The 20,737-nt window shown below is 38.8% G+C and overlaps 1 protein-coding gene across 4 annotated transcripts in view; it reads right to left on the minus strand.

Moving 5' to 3' along the window:
• The window catches only part of LOC139963849 (alpha-2,8-sialyltransferase 8F-like), a 49,520-nt gene that overhangs the window by 26,427 nt on the left and 2,356 nt on the right, over positions 1-20,737 (minus strand). The window contains exon 1 of one of the 4 annotated variants that reach the window (XM_071965049.1): positions 8,786-8,954. The exons of 1 other annotated variant lie outside the window; for it this stretch is intronic. Coding sequence is in view for 1 of the 3 variants with exons in the window: in XM_071965047.1 (XP_071821148.1) it covers positions 2,201-2,292 (92 nt within the window). In the remaining 2 variants the exon portion in view is untranslated. Of the gene's footprint in view, positions 1-2,200; positions 2,408-8,785; positions 8,955-20,737 lie in introns of those variants that run through there. 2 more of the 4 variants (XM_071965050.1, XM_071965047.1) reach the window with 2 other exon arrangements.

A 20,737-nucleotide genomic window follows, 5' to 3' on the forward strand; every position in this document is an offset into this window, starting at 1 on the left:
GTGATGAACAGTTTCTCCTAGAGACGCCCCAAGCTGAGACGCCCCAAGAGGTTATTTCCCCGAGTCGCGAGATGTTCAGAGAACCACCCAATCCAGAGACGTACCCAACTAAGTGAACCGCCCTAGAAGTTCCCTAAGGAGACAATTTCGTTCTCAAATTGTATTCGGTCGACCCGCGCCGCGATTTTGTTATTATTTTCGTTGGGACTGATAAGTATTATTTTTCCATTAAGTTCAGTGAAGTTCAGTTATAAGAAGTAAGAGTTCCGAGATATGTAAGTTACACCCATTTATATAATTTCACATTAAGTTAAAGTAACCCCATTGATATAATACAACGTTCATGTGCATCGTTAACACACCACTTTACCTTTATTTGTTTGTTTTTTTAAGTTGTCCCCACGATCTCAGAGTAAACCGGCCCTACCTAATTTGGAGGTGTCACTTGTAATCTTCCCAAACCTAAAAATATATTTACGCCTGGTTACTTCGTTTTTGGCCGGCTACATAATTGGCGCCCGTTTATGGGACCTGATTACAATTTGTTTCTCTGAGATTAGGTCATTGAGATTTATCAAGGACTATTCAAAGATGGCGAAACCCTTACATGCCCTCACAGCTGGAACCCATCCCCCAGGGAAGAGAAAGGATCCCTCCTGGAATTGGACCCCTCAGTGGCAAGCTGTGTTCGAGACACTAGTAAAGGAATTATCATCACCCCCAATCCTTGCTTTTGCCGATTTCTCTAAGCCCTTCATCTTACACATTGATGCCAGTGGACTGGGTCTGTGGGCAGCATTATACCACACACAATGGGAAAGAAAGGGTGGTAGCATATGCGAGCAGAGGTCTGAGAAAGGGTGAAATGCACTACCCTGCACATAAACTGAAATTTCTATCTCTGAAGTGGGCAGTGACGGAGAGGTTTAAGGAGTACCTTTACGGTCGTAAATTTACTGTCCTGACAGATAATAACCCCCCTCACCTACGTAAATACAACAGCTAAACTTGATGCTACAGGACATGGTTGGTTGGCAGCTCTATCCACCTACAATTATGACCTTCAATATCGGACAGGTAAGAGGAATGGAGATGCAGATGGATTGTCCCGCAGACCCCACCCCGACGACCCCCACACCCACCCTAACTGGAGACACAGTACGAGCAATATGTGAAGTTAATTTGCTATCAAAGTGCACTGTTGGAGAGAACCCACTCCCCATGGTAGAGACCCTGTGCTCCCAAACAAGAGTATTAGATATGGAATGTAATGGTAGTACTGATACTGACTTAAATCAACCCCAGTCTCTGATGAGCGGCGACCCCCATTTATGGCAGAATCGACAGAAGCGAGATCCAGATATCTATCGAGTAATTAGGTACCTAGAGAGAGGTCTTCCCCCAAATCGAAGACTGTACGTAGCAGAAACGCCCAGTGTTAAACAATTACTCCGACATTGGGATAAATTTCTTTTAAAAGATGGAGTACTGTACCGATGCTATAACGATCCCCAGGGAGAGAATGTGTATCAGCTTGTCCTACCTCCACTGTATAGAGGTAAGGCTATGGCTGGACTGCACGATGAAGTAGGACATATGGGTCAAGAAAGGACATTAGAGCTACTTCGGGAAAGATATTTCTGGCCAAAGATGGCAGGTGATGTGAGCGACTATATCAAATCATGTGGTAGATGTATCCGTCGCAAGACACATGAGAAAGCAGGAGGTGTGGCGAAGCTGGTCAACATCCACACATCTTCCCCAATGGAGCTGGTATGTATGGACTATCTATCCCTTGAGCAATCAAAGGGAGGGTACGAAAACATTCTGGTAGTCACAGACCATTTTACGAAGTATGTCCAGGCGTTCCCCACGAAAAACCAGACGGTTCGTTCTACAGCACGTGTCCTATTCGATAATTTGTTTGTACATTATGGTTTCCCAACCCGGTTACATTCTGACCAAGGCCGTAATTTTGAAAGTGAAGTGATCCAACATCTTTGCAAGATTGCAGGAATAAGAAAGTCCAGGACAACACCCTATCACCCCCAAGGCAACCCAATCTGTGAGAGATTCAATCGCACCCTTCTTGACATGTTAGGTACCCTGTCTGAAGAGAATAAAGCAAATTGGAAAGAGTTTGTAGCTCCACTATGTCATGCATACAACGCTACTAAACACTCAAGTACTGGGTACGCACCTTATTTCCTCATGTTTGGTAGAAACCCGAACCTCCCATCGGATGTAGCAATGCAACTCCCTAAACCAGTAATATCCACAAGAACTCACCATAAGTATGCGGAGCAACTACGGCAAAAACTAGAATTTGCTCACCAACTAACTGCAAAACACTCCAAAAGAGAGAGCACAACACAACAAACACGTATATGACTCCAAGGCTAAAGGAAATGAGCTTGAACCAGAAGAGTACTAGTGAGGAATGTGCACCTCAGAGGTAAACACAAGCTAGCTGATCGTTGGGGTCAAGAGGTTTACAACATTTTAAGGAGAGTTAACCCTGATATACCTGTGTATGTGGTAGAGCAAGAGCTTGGGAGAGGAAAGAGGCGAACGCTACACAGAAACCTATTGCTACCTATTCCAGAATCCATGAATACATGTGACCCCCCAGAAACCCCAAAGAAACCAGTCCCGAGACCAAGACAATGTTACCACGATAAACCCTTAGTTGACGTTACAGAGGATAGTGATACAGATGATCAGTCATCCTGGTATGCAGTGGTAACAAGGCCCGTACCAGCTAGAAGGTCAAGAGCTTGTTTAGCCCCTGAGGAGGTTCCCAGAATATTAAAGGAACAAGAAGTGACTACTCCGCATGCTACATTGGAAGAGGCGGAGCACAACGTTAGTTTGGAAGAGAGAAGAATCCCAGTGGAGCCAGAAGCTGTAACCCCACAGACAGAGACACCGCCTATACCGGCACCTCGATCCCAAAAGACTAAGACTAAGTCCACCCCAACAGGCCCTGTGCTGGGATCACGAGTACGGCACGCAGTACAACCAACTAGACGATCGGCAAGATTGGCAGCACGACGCAAAGGTGTGTCACATGCTCACATAGCAAACCAATGTAAGGTTACTAGCCCCTCCTGAGAAGAGAAAACTAATTTTTTAGTGTCATGTAGGGATCTCCCAAAAGAGTTTTCTAAGGCCATTTGCTCTTTGGTAGCCAATATTTAATTGTTGCAGATGAAACGATATGATCTGTTAGTATTTGTCTGTTACAGTATGCTACACTGGAAACAGATCTGCAAAGACTTGTTGAGTAAATAACTTACAACTCATTACATTTATTTTCATATGATTACAAGGTCATATTTTGTTTTGTGTGTTGAAACCAATAGTAACAATTTTTTTTTTTCTGACAAACTATTTGTGGTTGAGTTATCCACTTATATCTATTGTACATGATGTGAAGTAAGGAAACTAATTGTTTATATTTTTTCTGTGAAATTTAACGAAGGAAACCTGTTCTCCTTGGTTGAAACAGTGAATGTTATGGTGGGATACAGTCCTATTAAGTGCAAGGATTATTAACATTTTGTAATATTGATTGCATTTTGCACAGTTTGCTCTCAAGATTGTCTATGAGTGTCATGAATTGATTTATTACCGACTAAAAAAAAAAAGTGTTTTATGTCACTAAGTGTTTTGAAAAAAGTCACAGGTGGTGGTGACTTGTTTTAAGGTGAAATGTCAGGAGCCATTTCCAGAGGCAGGGGGGAAGTATAACCAGAGCATAACCTGGTTAATGTTTTGTATAGTTATCATTTTCTTTTATTTTCCTACTTTTGTTTTTATTCATTTGATCATTTTCTTTTGTTTCTTTGTTTTTATTCATTTGACAATGAATAACCTTTACTTGATAGATTTATGAGTTCCCTTAATTTTCACTTTTATTGCTAACTACTACATGGCAACAGTTAGTGGTCGGTGGCCCTGTGTGACCTTTTTCTTAAGCTAAGTAATTGTTTTGCGTGGTCCTTTTTTCTAGGAATATATGAGTGGCTCCAAGAGTCTATCCCTTTTCAGAACTGTGGGTTAAATAGACAATTTTATAACTTTTTTTTGGTTAGATAGGAATGTTTTGGTGATAGACGATTATTTTAAATGAACCCAAGGACACCATAAATTAAGTAATGTGTCTGGTAAATTATGTATTAAGTGTTAATTGACAGCTGGTTGGTCACTGGACCTCGGATACCAGGAAGTGCAGGGCAAGCTGGTCTAGAGTAGGGGGGGGGGTAGTTGAGACAAAGGCTAAATCATGAATATTCAATGAACCAAGCTTTGTGTTTACTTGGTTTAAGGTGGTCATGTGTGAGTTGCCTTGTACTATTATTATGGGATGTATTCTTATTATTATGGGATGTATTTTAATTATTATGGGATGGAGTGAATAGGGTAGCATGGTAGGGGGAAATTAAGATAAGACACTGACGCCGAGTTAAGTTTACAGTAGTTAGAGGAGAAGAGTGGAAGGATTAAGTTTGTAATAATTAGAGGATAAGAGGGGAAGGATTAAGTTTGAAATGGTTGGGCACGAGATCAAAATTATTTTCTTAGACTAACTTCACCAGTAATAGAGTAGAGGACCAGTATTAAATTAATTAGAAGTTAAATGGACACTTAATTGAAGCTATTTACCCATGGAGTTTTTATAGAAGTTTAGTGAATACCTGGAGCTTGTTCTACAAATGGATATTCTATTTTAGTAAAAACCTGGAACTGTTTTACAAGGAAATTTCATATTTAATAAAAGTTTATCACCCGGAGCTGTACCAATGGAGGCAGAACTATATTTCATCCTGTTCTAATATCTGGCAACCCTATAATTTTCTAATGTGATGGAACTGAACTATAAATTCCCATTTTAATACAATGTTTGGATCCGGAATTGAACCCCTGCGATGACCCAACCCGAGTGATGAACAGTTTCTCCTAGAGACGCCCCAAGCTGAGACGCCCCAAGAGGTTATTTCCCCGAATCGCGAGATGTCCAGAGAACCACCCAATCCAGAGACGTCCCCAACTAAGTGAAACGCCCTAGAAGTTCCCTAAGGAGACAATTTCGTTCTCAAATTGTATTCGGTCGACCCGCGCCGCGATTTTGTTATTATTTTCGTTGGGACTGATAAGTATTATTTTTCCATTAAGTTCAGTGGAGCCGTTATAAGAAGTAAGAGTTCCGAGATATGTAAGTTACACCCATTTATATAATTTCACATTAAGGTAAAGGAAACCCATTGATATTTAATACAACGTCCATGTGCATCGTTAACACACCACTTTACCTTTATTTGTTTGTTTTTGTGTGAGCATTCCGCCTTTTTAATTTGTCCCCACGATCTCAGAGTAAACCGGCCCTACCTAATTTGGAGGTGTCACTTGTAATCTTCCCAAACCTAAAAACATATTTACGCCTGGTCACTTCGTTTTTGGCCGGCTACACACACACACATATATATATATATATATATATATATATATATATATATATATATATATATATATATATATATATATATATACATTTCCCATCGAAGTTGACTGGGTTCAAGCCACTTTCTAATAATACAATCGTACAATTATCAAATCCTCCAACACGGCTAGCTGCAATCTTGACCCTATACCCACTTGGTTACTTAGAAAGTGTCTTGATCCCCTTTTGCCTGTATTGACTACTATGATAAATCTTTCACTAAAAGATGGCAATGTTCCTGACAAATGGAAGATTGCTACCGTTACTCCATTGTTAAAGAAAGCAGTTTGGACCCTATCTATTCTAATTATAGACCAATTAGTAATTTGAGCTATGTTTCCAAATTAGTTGAACGAGCTGTATTTAATGAGATTGTCTCACATTGTTCTTTACATGCTCCCTTTCCTGCTTGTCAATCTGCGTACAGGCAAAATCTCTCTACAGAAACTGCTCTTATGGAAATCCATAGTGGTATAATGATGAATATGGACCAACAACAATGCACTCTTTTCATCCTGTTGGATTTTAGTGCAGCGTTCGATAATGTCAACCGTGATATTCTTGTTAACATATCGCGTACCCAATTTGGCATTGTTAATAATGCACACAAATGGATTGGTAATTATCTGTTTTTCAGAAAACAGTATGTATCTATAGAAAATATATCATCGAAAGATTTTTCTTTGAATTGTGGTGTACCCAAAGGCAGCTGTCTCGGTCCTATTCTTTTTCTTTGTTATGTTTCTCAGTTGTTTGCCATTGTCTCTAAACACCTCTATAACGCACATAGTTATGCTGATGATACACAGTTATATTTATCTTTCAATGCTGGTTCTCTGTTATCTGAGGGCTGTTCTGGTAATGTAATCACTTATCTTCGAAATAAGACATTGGATGATCAGCAATAGGCTCAATGATTCCAATACTGAGTTTCTTTTAAGTGGTACTCGTTAACAAGTTGCTAAGACTCAGGTTCAGATGATAAAAGTAGGTAACGTGGATATCAAGCCATGTGATAGTGCAACAAATCTAGTGGCTCATCTTGACAGCAATTAACATGTCAATGGACATTCATATTGGAAAAGTTTGCTCTATGGCATACCATGGACTCTATAATATTCGGCAGATCAGAAAATTCCTGGATAAGGACTGTACTAAAACTCTTATTAATGCTTTTGTAATTAGTCACATTGACTACTGTAATGCATTCATGATTGGTTTACCTGTTTGTAAGCTTCGAAGAGTTCCAATGGTTCTTAATGGAGCGGCTCGGTAATTTTGTCACATTACTCTTACCTTACAATCTCTTCATTGGTTACCTGTACAGCAACGCATTGAATTTAAATCAATCTTGCAAGTTTTAAAGGTCCTCTGCTTAAGTATTTATGTGATATGATCGTGGTGAAGTCTAGTTCTTACTCTTTGCGGTCACATTTTCTCGAATCACCCTGCTTTCCTCGTATCAATCATAATACGTTTAATAGGCAATAGGGTTTTTGCCTACAAGGGACCTCGGTTGTGGAATTCACTTCCGGTGGAACTTATGTGAATTGACTCCTTGACCCTGGATGCTTTCAAGATTAAGTTAAAAACTTATCTGTTTAAGCTTGCTTATTTTGATTGACCCGACCGATTGACTTTTCTTTGTTAAGCGATTTTGAATGTTTTGTACAAAATTAGCGCTATCTAAATGCATACATTAATATTATTATTAATATTATTATAATTATTATTATTAATATTATTATTATTATGATTATTATGATATTATTCTTATTCTTATGATTATATTATGATTATTATTATTATATGTATATATATATATATATATATATCTGTACATATATATATATCATGCCTATTTCAAAAGAATAACGACCACTACCCATGCATGCTCTAGAAATTGTCAATGTTTTGGTGAACTTTACGAATAGTACAATATTTAAGTACAGTATAAAATTTGGGAGAAATGTTGTCAAAACCATACACAGTTAAATATTTATGTTCACTAGTATACGGTTGCAAGTAATTAAGACATCATGTACAGATAATTGATTTACGAGATCAGAAAACAGACAGATCGTGTCTGACGGATAACAACTATGTAATTATATATATAATTATAAATATATATATATATATATATATATATATATATATGAGAAAACTCTCAGGATTTAACTTAAATACATACGCACGTAACGGGACGTTTTTTTTTTTAACTTTTGTACCCTTTCATTAAAATATTTAATTTGAGGTGGAAAGTAATGCCTTGGAATCTCACGATGTGTATCTTATCATTTGTATATATTTTAGTTAGTCGTTAAGGTTATCCTGACCGGAATCCGTTCTCCTCGTACCCACTTGCCCCCCCCCCCCCCTCCACCCACTCCCCGTCAGTTTGAGTCGTTATGATGAAGAGCAAATCTCTCCAGTAATCCCAATAAAGTATATACCCTCTCTTCCTTCCCACATCAAATATGAATCAAGTATTTGAATTTTGTTGCACTTTTCAACAAGAGGGTTTGTTCTAACTACAGTTTTCTTTATTCCCTTTAAAAAAGGTGTGGTATTGACACCAGGGGTGCAACCACCTATTTCTGGGGGCAGAGGTCTTAATCCCTACAAATAAAATTGAGCACCAGCACTCCTCCTCCACCCCACCCCCCCCCCCCCCCTCCTCGAACTGGCAGACAGAATATTACACAAAAAATCTAAATGTACAGTAAGACCCTACATATACAGTTATACATGTTTATGCACCTACTACCGCTAAAACAGTAAAATTCTTCTTCAAAGGTTCAAATATGTCACCGATTTATATCTAAGCAGCTTGACTTGTCTCTTCTGACCCTGGGTGGACCTTCTGGATTAGGCTACTAAGACGTACCCAATGGGGTTTTGAATGTATGGAATAGTCGTACCTAGGCCTAGGCCTATACTCAGAGCACGTCGATGAATGATAGCCTATAAGACTTCCGTGGTCCCTTCTGTTTTACTCAACTGAATTAAGACTGGACGGCTAAGTTATAGGAGCCCATTGTAACTTTCTAGGCCTAAGTTAAATTGGGCCTCACTTAGACCTTACCGAAGTCTTAATATATAGCCTCAGACTAGGCCTATGCATCAGTTTACGTATAGCCTGGCTCAATCATAGTCCATGCTGTAGCCATTCGGTGCAGAATTACAATTCAACCTAATTTAACAAGTCTGTCATGGCTACTAATCCAATACCCGAAAAGGCCTTAGTTAAAATGAATGAAAAATCAGGCAATTACTTACATAAAAACATGAACATTAAAATGTCTGTTTTTATGGATCTTCTGGAATCATTATTAATCACTCGACGGATGGATATCTGCTACAAGTTCTAACGGCAGACTGCAGTAAAATATGGATTTGATCTACTCTCAAAATGACCGAATTAATACTGTACTAATCACAATATCACAGCGGGTGCTTTGTGCAAATAGGACTTTGAACCCATACTACCTTGAGGTGTTATAAAAACATCAGCCTGTAAAATGGAAACAAAAGCAAATTTGATTACCGAGCAGTGGCATAGCCAGCATTTTATTATTAGGGGGGCAAGATTTTTCTTAAGGGGCGGGCAACTCCGTGATGGTTCATGGTAGGAATTACCAAGCACGAGTGGCATCATTGAAAATGCACATGGGTTGCTAGCGCTAGTTTGTAATGGTTATACAACCGGTCAAATTATTGGCGCTTATTCTGTAGGACGATATTGATCAACGGTCTCCGTATGTGGGTACGATGAAGGCCCAAAATGTGTAACATCTCGGTCTGATTACCAAGTTCTGACCTTTTATGAATTATGAACATGAGCCCTGAGGTATTAATACTTGTGATTAGAACTCGAAAAAATGTTAAAAAGAAGTATTTTGAATACATCACTGGATTTCATTTGGAGGGGGGGGGCAAGACTGTAGCACAAAGCAAATTTGGGGGACATTGCCCCCTGGCCCCCCTATGGCTACGCCACTGATATCGAGGCACTGATAGTATATAGTATGCATGGTTGATTCTTCTGCATTGAGCACATGATCTGAAAATGCATGGTTTAAAGTTCGTGAGATACCTCTCTTTCTCTCTCTATCTATGGTGCTCTGATCTAGAGCATGGCCACTCATGGATTTGTCAGTCTCCAGTTCTTGGACAAGCCGTTTCATCTCCGTTTCCCCTACAGCCTTTTATATCATCCAACAATGTTTCTTCTCTTTTGTCCTCTCGGTCGGCTGCCCTCAAATCTACCCTCCAGAACCACTTTCAATAATCCTTCTTCCCTCAAGATATGTCCCATCCAATTCCGCTGTCTCCCTTTTGAAACATTTAATCATGTAATGTAGTATACTGTATGTATACCAGGACGTATTACCCTACCGTCCTGAAGGTGAACTCCAGTATGGCGCGCCGATCGTAACAACGTTTTGTTGCCGTGGCGAGAAGTTATGTTGCCGTCGCGGAAACGTAGGTTGCTGTTGCGGAAACTTCGGATGCCCAATTTCATTCCGTCGCAAGATATTATGTTGCATAATGCAAGCAGTGACCTTCGAATGTGGGCGTTGTCCAACGTACATCATTCACATTTCAATATAGGCCGCCTTACTTGCACAGCAAGTATAAAAGTTGGAAGGGCATTCAAAAAAGTGTCATTCGCCGACTTCCAGGGGAAGGTCCATATATGATCGCTATAGGTTCAGTCCAGTGTCCAACCCCCACCCATCATCATTAGTCCACGTGATAGAGGTAACTGTGAGGAACATTGAAAAGCGTCCCGAATCAGCTAAGAAAAATCTGATTCCGTTTGGGAGATTTTTAAACATTCCTTTACACACAACACTGTCAGCAAAATTGACGAAATGACTCCCTAAATTATCACTCGGTTAACTCTTACAACTGCACGTAACACGCATTAAGTCTCCTGAAGTTTATACTGAAACGAATTGGCTTTGCGGTGAGAGTAGGAAAACGTGGAGTATGCCAAAAAAAACTGATTTGACGACTTTATCGCCAAATACATCTCCACAAGAGTCACTGAAGTACTTACTCTTTAATAACACGACGACACAAACGTTGCTCTTTAGCTCTCGCTCAAACTGCAAGAAATAGTAAATTTGCCTGTTTTTTTTTTTTTTTTTTGGTTTTTTGTATTTTGTTGTAAAGGTAATATTTGTGTAAACTGCAAAACTACGGACTGTGAAGGCTAAACTGATAGAAAGTGAGCAAGATTTCGCTTTTTTTAATAAGCCTAAAATATAGATTTTACTAAATAACTAACGGTAGATCGAAATAGGGCCTAGCCTATACAGGTATATATTGCGGACAACGGTTAGGATAGTGTCATGAAGTGATCTTATACCCCAATTAAGGTCCTATCAAACTCCAGTAAGGTTATCAACCCTTTGCACTTTTGACCTTCGAGTTTCTCCCTCGTTAATTCCCACAGTTCCTGAATAAAGAAATACATTAGCAATGGTTCGGTCCTTTTTCAGATTTTCTAATTTATGGAGCCCGTAGGTTCAGGCAAGGAAACCATAACTCAAAGTTAGGACGACGTGTTGTTTTCTTTCTCAATCATAATTGGTTCATTCAGTGTTAGATTTCATAAATATTAATTATGTTCATCATTAGGTAAGATTGAACCAATCATTGATCAGATGCAAGGGCGTAGGAACAGGGGGGCTGGGAGACGCCAGCCCCCAGTGAAAAATATTGAGGGGCGGAAGTATCATTCCGCCCCCCCCCCCCGCTTCGCAAGTCAGAAAACCCCTTTTTCATTTCCAAATGAGAAAAAAAAATCTCATTTGGAGCACCAAATTGCATCTAAGGCCAGGTGAAAATGCAAAATTATTTACAAAATGGAGTGGGTGTTGAAGTGTGCTATATTGCGCCAAATTGCATCTGAGGCCACCTAGACCCCTCCCCCAAGCCGGCCATCAGTCTTCAGCCCCCCACTCAAAAGTACCTTCCTACGCCACTGATCAGATGCCATAGTACTTGTTAGCCGCGCTTGCAACTTGGCTAGCAGTGAGAGGCAAGTGTGACTGGAAACGTTAGTCGAATCAGTCAGTACTCAAGATCATTGTTGCGGCCATATAATTTATTAAAACAAAAGTAATCAGAATGTTAAAGTAACTTTTACAAAATGCTCTAATTGAACTTTAACTGAGTGACGGAGAAAATAAATCAGCTTGAAATCAACGAAAATTTGTAGTAATTTATTGAGTGGAGCTTCTTGGAGCTAGGCTTGCGATAATAGCCTACCATGTAATTTCCCCCATGGCAGGAAATAGGTACCAGTGCTACCGAGCTACAAGGTGCCGTCATAGTGACACAGCCGAATTACAATGGGCCTACTTAATTAACAGGCATTGGGTATAGTCGCCTAAGCTTAATACTGTGTGGATAGGCCTAATGTGCTGTACTGTACATACAAGTACTGGTACCGTTCTTTAACTAACACAACAGTTAGTCTGATGTTCGCCATCATGTCCATTGAAAGTTTTAAGGTCCCATTAAGGAATGTTGTATGTATTGTATTTTAGATCCTCCTGCAAGCAGGAACTCGCGAAGAAGCCTCATTGGATTATCAAAGCCGCAGGCTGACCGAAGTCAGTCTCTTAGATTCATATTTTAACGTCCATGATTATGAATTGTCAATCAATTGGACTACATACATTAATCTTGGAGTGACTCGAACTGGGGACCTTATGATTGGAAGGCACCGGCGTTAACCACTGAGCTAACACTCCTTTGAAATATGAAATATTGAAATATGAAATGAAATAGGAAATATGAAATTGAATATGAGAAACTCAGTCTGCCATCCATTGTACAGAAAGATAACAAAAGGTCTCAGTCATATATACCCTTGCCAAAACTATACCCTTACGTTATGCTACATTGGCATAACCAAATTATACCGATAAGCCATCTTATAAAACTGACAATTAACAACATCAAGTTGGTGTGCTTTGGTGAAATACATTAAGCTAAAAATTTATCACATCTTATGAAAAGACCTTTCTGTTTTAGACTAAATTAAGATGGACCACATTTCTGTATACATCTATTCACTATTTCAGATTGCTGAAACATTATAAGTTTGTGCATTCCTTTGACACCAATTTTAGAGTAATATGTGGTCTCGAAAATTGTCAAAAGTCTTATCATGTTGTAGATTCCTTCTAAGCCCACCTATGAAGTAAGCAATCCTTGTTTTATCATAAGACACTTTCATAAAGGCATGCAGTCAGAAAAAAAAAACAGAATGGAATGAAATTGATACACAGATATATGAGCCCTGCCAAGAGGAGACATTGTACACAATGGAAATATTCAAAACTTAATCAAAACGTACCCCTAAATTATATAATTGTGATTAGCATGCAGCTTAATTTTTGTTACATCTAAGGGAGGTAAATCATTCTGTACAACACAAACAACTTATACATAAAGTTGCAAAAGAAATCCAAAAATGACTAGAAATGCCTCAGACACAGATTATGAAAGTTGTTGAAGCAGAGCTTGCAAGACAGAATTTTGTGTTGAGCATTGGTATGAACAACAGTTTCAATAAAACCTCTACTAAAGAAGCACAGTCATTTGAGGGATTTTCAAACGCAAAATCTTAAGATAAATTTATTGCAATGTTTCGATTATCCATCCAGTTGAAAGAAGTTCTCGCAATCAGGTGAAAAAAAAAACAGTTATGCAATACAATTGCTGTGGTGAAAACAATTGGGAAGCTTGAAACAAGAGGATGCACTTACAGAAGTATTAGATCGGTCACTTCAGTCAAGTGATACCTTTCTGTGATAGGGAGTACTAAGAAAATAGTTCTCTTTTCGAAGAGGAGCGGAAATGTCTCTAAACTCCAAGTTGACACTGATGATTTCACAGTGGTAAATCCATTCGGAAGTATAGCTAACAAACTACAAGTTTTCTACATTTTTACTACTCTCTTGGCAACCTAAGACCATAGCAAAGGTCAAAACTGTAAGTTATGCAAATGTGGGTCTTTGTAATTCAGATCATGTCAAAAAGTATGGGTATGCATTTATACTATACAGCAGGGGTTCCCTAACTGGGTGCATGAACCCCCAGGGGTGCGTGAGTCCATCCCAGGGGGTTCGTGAGACGTTTCTGAAAGTCAAAACTAGACTACTTTTTGTTATACTAAAATATGATATATCATATTATTTAGTAATGTACAAAAGTCGTACCTATCGAAAAACAGGAGCATTAGTATAAGTATAAGTAAGTATAATAATGACTCAGATCGTGTCTCGAAAAGTTGGGGGTTCGTGGACAACTTTGACATCCACAGGGGGTTCGTGGGGGGGGGGTAAAGCTAGGGAAACCCTGCTATACAGTTATGCAACAGACATTTACCATTCACGTTAACATGTTAGAGAGTGAAGGATTAGACTTCAGAGTTCGAAGGTAGAAATTTAAACGTATTTGAACATTATCTTTCATCTCAGCAGCTCGTGCTTTCGGCTGTTTTCCTCAAATGGTCTCAACATCTTTACGATTATGTTGACTTTGTAATGCCAGAAAATATTCACCAAAATATTCACCAAAGATTCAGTTGTTCACTTCCTGCTGCAAAAATATTCAATACATATAGAAGTGGAACAAGTACATAATATAGCCTATAGTATACGTATATGGTAACCTACAGCATGTTGTTACTGTGTAGTCCTGTGCGGCGATCATAATAAAACGACGCAAACGATCATATATACGGCTGGACGGTCAGTTACCATGGCGACACTCTGAGGTGAGCTCAGTTTTATTATTATGATTATTATGATTATTATTATTATGACGATGACGATGATGATCATGATTAGTAGATCATGATAAGAAGAAGATCAAGATATTCGATGTCAGTAAAATATCTAGGATGGTTACAACCCGCGCCTTTCATACTGTATCACATTAATTGAAACTTTATTGCTATGTTGAAACAAGGCGGAATAGCTGTAAGCACATGTATCCGATTAGTTTGTTTTACACATGGAATCATTAGTTATTTTACTGTTAACACATTTTCTGCAATTAAGGATAGCAAAGAAAGATGAGACTTTGAAAAGAATTATGCGGTTATCCTCTTCTTCGTGTAAATACATGGTTGGTACTGAAGGCAGTGGACTTTTGAACTAAAATAAAAGGTCGTGTCTATTGGCACGTGCACGTGCCAATAACAACCGTTATTGTTACGTTGACGTACCAATAAACATCGATATTCGCACGAACATGCTCGTGCTTATAGACAGTGACTTTACACACGAAAGCGTGCCAATAAGGATTGCTATTCGCACGAACGTGTATGTGGGTATAAGTAGGCATGTTAGAATGTAGTGATTAGAAAAGCAGAGTAGGCGGGGAAGGTAAACCATGGCCCCAACCACAGTGTTGGGTGTGCACGGTCGATTTGCCCCCCCCCCCACTTGCCCCCCTGAAGATTTTGGTCGATGAAAATTTGCTGATTCTCAAAAAAAAGGTTATCTTTTTCAAAATCAATAGCCAAATCTGTAAAATATGAGAGAAATCAAAGATGTGATCAATTCTGGGAAAATTCAGAGAAATAATTAAAGATTTTGTTGGAATATTTCAGAAAAGATTTGTTGCAAAACTTTCTTAAAATGCATAAGGAATATGATGAACTTAATTCATCTAGTAGCTTGTTTGCTGCTTCGACGGTTTTGGAATCCTTTATTACAAAAATAGAAAAAGTATCCATATCCTTTGAACATAACCCTGAAAATCCCCATAGTTATCAAATTCCTGTTCCATTGTCATGCACTGCTGTGTTATTGTCCATCGATGTCCTGTTCATCCCTCCCGGCCAGCACATATCAGGACAGTTCATTGGTTACATCAACCACGAGCGCCCATTGGTCAAGTTACATGCGTGCTAATAGTCAATGTTATTCGCACGATTACGTTCGTGCGAATAGCCACAACGAAAATAAAAATTCTTTGTTGTTGTCGAGATGTTGCTATGTAACATGTATCGAAAGCTTTAGCAACAGATTGTGAGACAATGCTAGTGTACTTCCTGAAGGAAACTATTTAAGATATGATTAATCTATAAAAGAGATTATGATATCCTGATATCCGCAAAAGGGGGGGGTCCCCTTTCTACTTTCCAGTTTGTTTAGTTTGACAATCGTGCATGTAACATAGATTCAGTTGTTCTCTTCATGCTGCAAGAGTGTTTTTTTAAGCAACTGCATTATCATTATATAGTATATAATGCGTATATGGTAACTTACAGCATGTTGTTACTCGAGTTTCACGCAAGTGTGGCGATCATCAGACAAGTGGACACAAACGATCATATAACCAGAACCAGTTCAGATAATACCAGCTTAAAGTTCAAGAACAATAAATCAATCACAGATGGTGATGTTTTTACAATATGTCGACTGTTTTGATTCAATATTATTCAGTATTTCACAATTAAATTGACTGGTTCGACAAGTTTTATCGTGTGGGTTGACCTCTATGCATACATTGGCAGGTATATAAAACCATAAATACATTTGTTAAGTAACACAGCATCCTTACACAATTGTGCAAAGGGTCAAGCAGTGCACGCACGAATCTTAAAGCTCACACACACACAAAATAGATGAAGTGTTTCGATATGACCTAATTTCAGGTCGTTATATCAAAGTTTCAGTATTTTGTGAATACCTTTTTGCGTAACAACTATTGTACTTATTACTTTAATCACGCGGTCTGCGAATCCGTTAGGTTCAAATTTTAAAGCTACTGAAATATATTGTCGCTTTACAAATGCTTATCACCTTATAAGATTATAAAAAGTAGCTAAACTAAAATCTTTGGATGAACCCACCACATTTACCCACCACATTTACCCACCACAATTACCCATCACAATTACCCCGCAAAAAGGGTGCGAAAGGTCCTCACTATACTACTATACATTTTGATTATGTTGTACATCGTATAAAATACACAGCTTACTGGTTGTATTTCTGTAAACCACATTCAATTTTGGATAAATGAGCCTTAAAACATACGTGGAACACCAACTAAATTGACTGGACTATTTTGTCTCATGAACATTAGGTCAGTTCCTCAAAAGCAGCATGATATCATTTAAGTATAGCGTGATATCATTTAAGTACAGCATTATATAATTTAAGTACAGCATTATATAATTTAAGTACAGCATTATGTCATATTAAGTACAACATAATATCACTTTAAGTACGATGTGATATCATTCAAGTACAGCATGATATCATATTACGTACCAGCGTGATATCATTTTAAGTACAGCATAATGTCATGTTAAGTACCAGCATGATATCATTTAAGTCAGTACAGCGTGATATCATCTTAAGTAAAGCATGAAGTAAACTAAAATATTAGTAAAACAGTAGCAAGCAGTCGACTTGACTATTTCAAGTTCGCCGTATCTATAGGCAAAGAATTCCTGACATAGAAAACATTACAAACCTTTGAGAAACCTTTCAGAATGCTTTAAAATCACCGTTATCTGCGACAAATTTTAACGCGTTAAAGCAAAACACTTTCCTGTCTTTGTCCTTCTGCAGTTTATTCCCTAGCCTCTTCCCTTAATCTCGTACCTCTCCTTTTCCCCTGTTGGTTCTTTTCTTTCTTCTCTCGATCCTTTGTCAACTAATCCTCTTAAATCAATGTATTTTGCCCCTGTTCATTTGTCCCTGCTCATTAACCTGTATATGTATTCTGTGCTTGTATTTTGTCCCTTTTAGTTTCTGTTACTTGTCATTCAGCCTCTGAAGAAGATACTGCTAGGATTGAAACGCCAGGCTGACTTACTGTTACATATGTCATGGGACGAGAGGCAGTGAAGAGTGGCAGAGACGTCACTATCCTTGGAGAACACGCTCCGCATTCAGTTTACAAGTTTACGTACTTTGCACAGCCCCACCCTCCGAGAAAATTTTGGCAAACTTTAAACTTCACATGGTGCAAATCAACTATATTTACACTTACACTCTCTTTATTTATTGCAACCCTTGTTTTCTGAATCTGGGGTTTACATATTCTGACCCCCCCCCCAAAAAAAAAAGAGAAAAAATAAATAGCTTATAATAATGATGTTATTGGTTTTGGTGCCAACCAGGGTTCGACTTATGGCCAAAAAATTGCATAGCAACAAATTTCGACAATTGCTATACAATATTTTTGTTGCATAGCAGTTCCCCAATATTGAATAGCAGTTTTGAAATTACCACAAAACGGACCAAATGTTGGCGATCAATGTATTAACTAGAAAATGTTTGTTTATTATTATTATTTATACTAGTGTTGCTACGATAATCGTTTTCAATGTCGGTATCGGCCGATATTTGCAATATCGGCAGCATATCGGTATCGGTAAAATTTTGCCTAATTGCCAATAACAGCAAACCGATATTGAACTTTTCTTTTTAACAGCAGAGCTACCTGTACTTATTTATACTTGCAATGATTTGTTAATCTGCCCAAGACGATCCATTTCTTTAGCGTCAGTTAAACTCAGATTCATTTTCGATTAATATCCATGGAAACCTGACTCTCCGTAACATCTAAAAACACGTCTACGGCGCGCGAATATAACCAATGACCTTCGTGAACCTTGGCCTACACACAGCATTAGTGCAGCATATATACACTGTACTAACCATTCATTTCCTCAAAGGCCTCCGTGAAAACCTTGAACATGATGCATGCAGTAACTGCACAGTTCAGCAGTGTTGGAAAACCTTGTTCAATTTCCCGCGAACACACTGCCGATTTCCCGCCGGTGTTCGCCTGCCTAGCACGCGTAACGTGCGAGCATTAAAGGCGTGGTGTCCAGGGGCCCGTCTTAGGGCTATGGTGGGGTCATGGGGTAGAACCCCTCGTGGGGATCCTGGGGGCGAAAGCCCCCGAAAATTGTCATTTTTTGCGATGTCTGGCGATGAAAAAATTCGCAGTTGAGGATGCAAAATACTGACAACTTTCTTATTTAAATTGTCACGAAACTGATGAAAATTTTAAAATGACAAGTTAAAGTAGCTATATTATGTTATAAAATGAAAAGAGATTTAATCTGTCTTTCAATCTTTAAAAAGTGCAACTTACAAAACTTCCGATATTATGAAACAAACAACGTTCAGCAAAGCCCCGTTTCTAGACTGCCTAACAATGAATAGCGTGCACTATGCGTACATTTTTACAACTGCAGTGTTTAACCCTATACCCAACTACTGTACCACGGAACATGTGCTGCGAATTTGCCCAGGTACCTTCCCAACAACTGTGAGCTCATCCCCTGTGTAACACCTGTTTGTTAACATTTTTTGGCACGTTGCCAGGGAACCTTTTAGTTACGTGAGATCCGTAACTGCCGAGGTGGTTAGGCTATTTGCTTTACACTTAACTATGGTAGGATATTATTTTTTCAGGGTTTTTTTCCGCTATATGGTCAAGTGAATAAGTTGTACATTGAGTATAAACTCAATAAATTATAACTTCTACATTGTGATCGACAGTTCGTAAGTTAAGGTTTGAGTGTTTGCTCCCAAATCTGACTTGGAATTTGAATCGCACAAATCGGCACAATGTGCGATGCTGATTTGGAAACGTCTCGCAAGTTTGTCGTTTTGGATCGCATTTTGCGATGCGATACCGGAAAAATCGAACACTGGTGCCAACACTGATATCATTTAACCTTAAAAATTTGAGAAAGAAAACCAAATGGAAAGTTAAAGGTATCAGATCCCATATATACATCACAATCTTACAAAATGACAGCCCTCAAACATGACTTTCTAAGTAGCTTTCTTAGCTGTTTGTGGGAGTTTTACTTCACCCAGGTTCCCGCCGTCATATATGATAAAGGTGTTGGTGGATGTGTGTTCCCTTGTATTAGTTACTACATCATGTGTGCAGTATCTGCATGGTCTTTCAGTTCTCCCATTAATTTACACGCATGAGACCTCGGGACACAAAAGCATGATACCAACAAAGAACAATTTTACAAAAACGTTAATTTGCAAACAAAAAAGTTGTTTTGATAGTAGCTTTCAAGGTCACTAAACGCGTCACTGAACACTTACGGATGCTGGGCAAACATTTGTCCAACTTTGTGCCCAACGTTGCGGGTCGTAAAGCTCAAGTTGACTTGGGTAGGCTTATACTACTGTTGTGATCCAACTGTCGGGGCATACTATTTGCCCATTATTGGTATAAGCTATCTACATTTGCACAGTTGTTTAGTATATTTAGACTTTTCTCGCATAAAAGGGGTAATCCACATTCCACCAATATCCACAGTGTGGCCTGCTCCCTAGTAACTGGTTTACACACATCAGACAATGTAAATACTAAAACATACTAGTACGTACTTTTATGTGTTCCTCAAGAATTCAATCTATGTCACTGTGTCGTAAAATCATTGCCGTAGATGCGACTCTGTGTCCTTTACGTCCTTTCGTCCTGTCCTGTGTCCTAATGTCCTGTGTCCGAATGTCCTGATGTGTCCTAAACGTACCGGTTCATTTGAAATGATTCGATATCCGTGTCAATTGACTTTGAACCGTTTCTGATCACTCTAAACTGTTTACGCAAATCACTTCGAACCCATTTTGTATGCATGGTGGGAATGTCTTCAATGTCTCCTTAGGAACCGTTTCAATGATCAACAGCAATGCAGAATTCCTATTGTTCGAGAGCAACACCTGCTTCAATATGCAATTCTCATTGATAGTATATGCAACATCGTAACTATATTAATGCTGTATTGTGCAGTGGCGGACTGGCCACACGGGCATTTGAGCTCGCTCTCTGATGACTTCCCTTTTGTTTCTGAAACTTTTCTTGTGAAATGTTACTTTTTTTATAACAGATGTACTTTGTTTCGCTTTGTTTCTGGGTTTTTTCGCCAAGTTTATTTTTTCCCGTTGTTTTTAACAATTTTTCCCCCCTTAACCCAGGCTGTTTCTCCCGCGAGCATCTGGAATTTCTCACGAACCTGGTTCGGAAGGTTCGTAAGTTTTTCCAGCACTGGCCGCCGCAAAAGGCATGTGAATACAAAACTTGATTATACAAAAAATTGATAGGCGATAAACTGAACGTCTTCTAATCCACGTGTATCAATTTTATGTTGTATGAAAAGGCTAAAATGAACGTCACTAAGGCTAAACATTTACCATTGGT

The sequence above is a fragment of the Apostichopus japonicus genome, chromosome 22 (genome assembly GCF_037975245.1).
Source record: "Apostichopus japonicus isolate 1M-3 chromosome 22, ASM3797524v1, whole genome shotgun sequence".
In the NCBI taxonomy this organism is placed as follows: Eukaryota; Metazoa; Echinodermata; class Holothuroidea; order Aspidochirotida; family Stichopodidae; genus Apostichopus; species Apostichopus japonicus.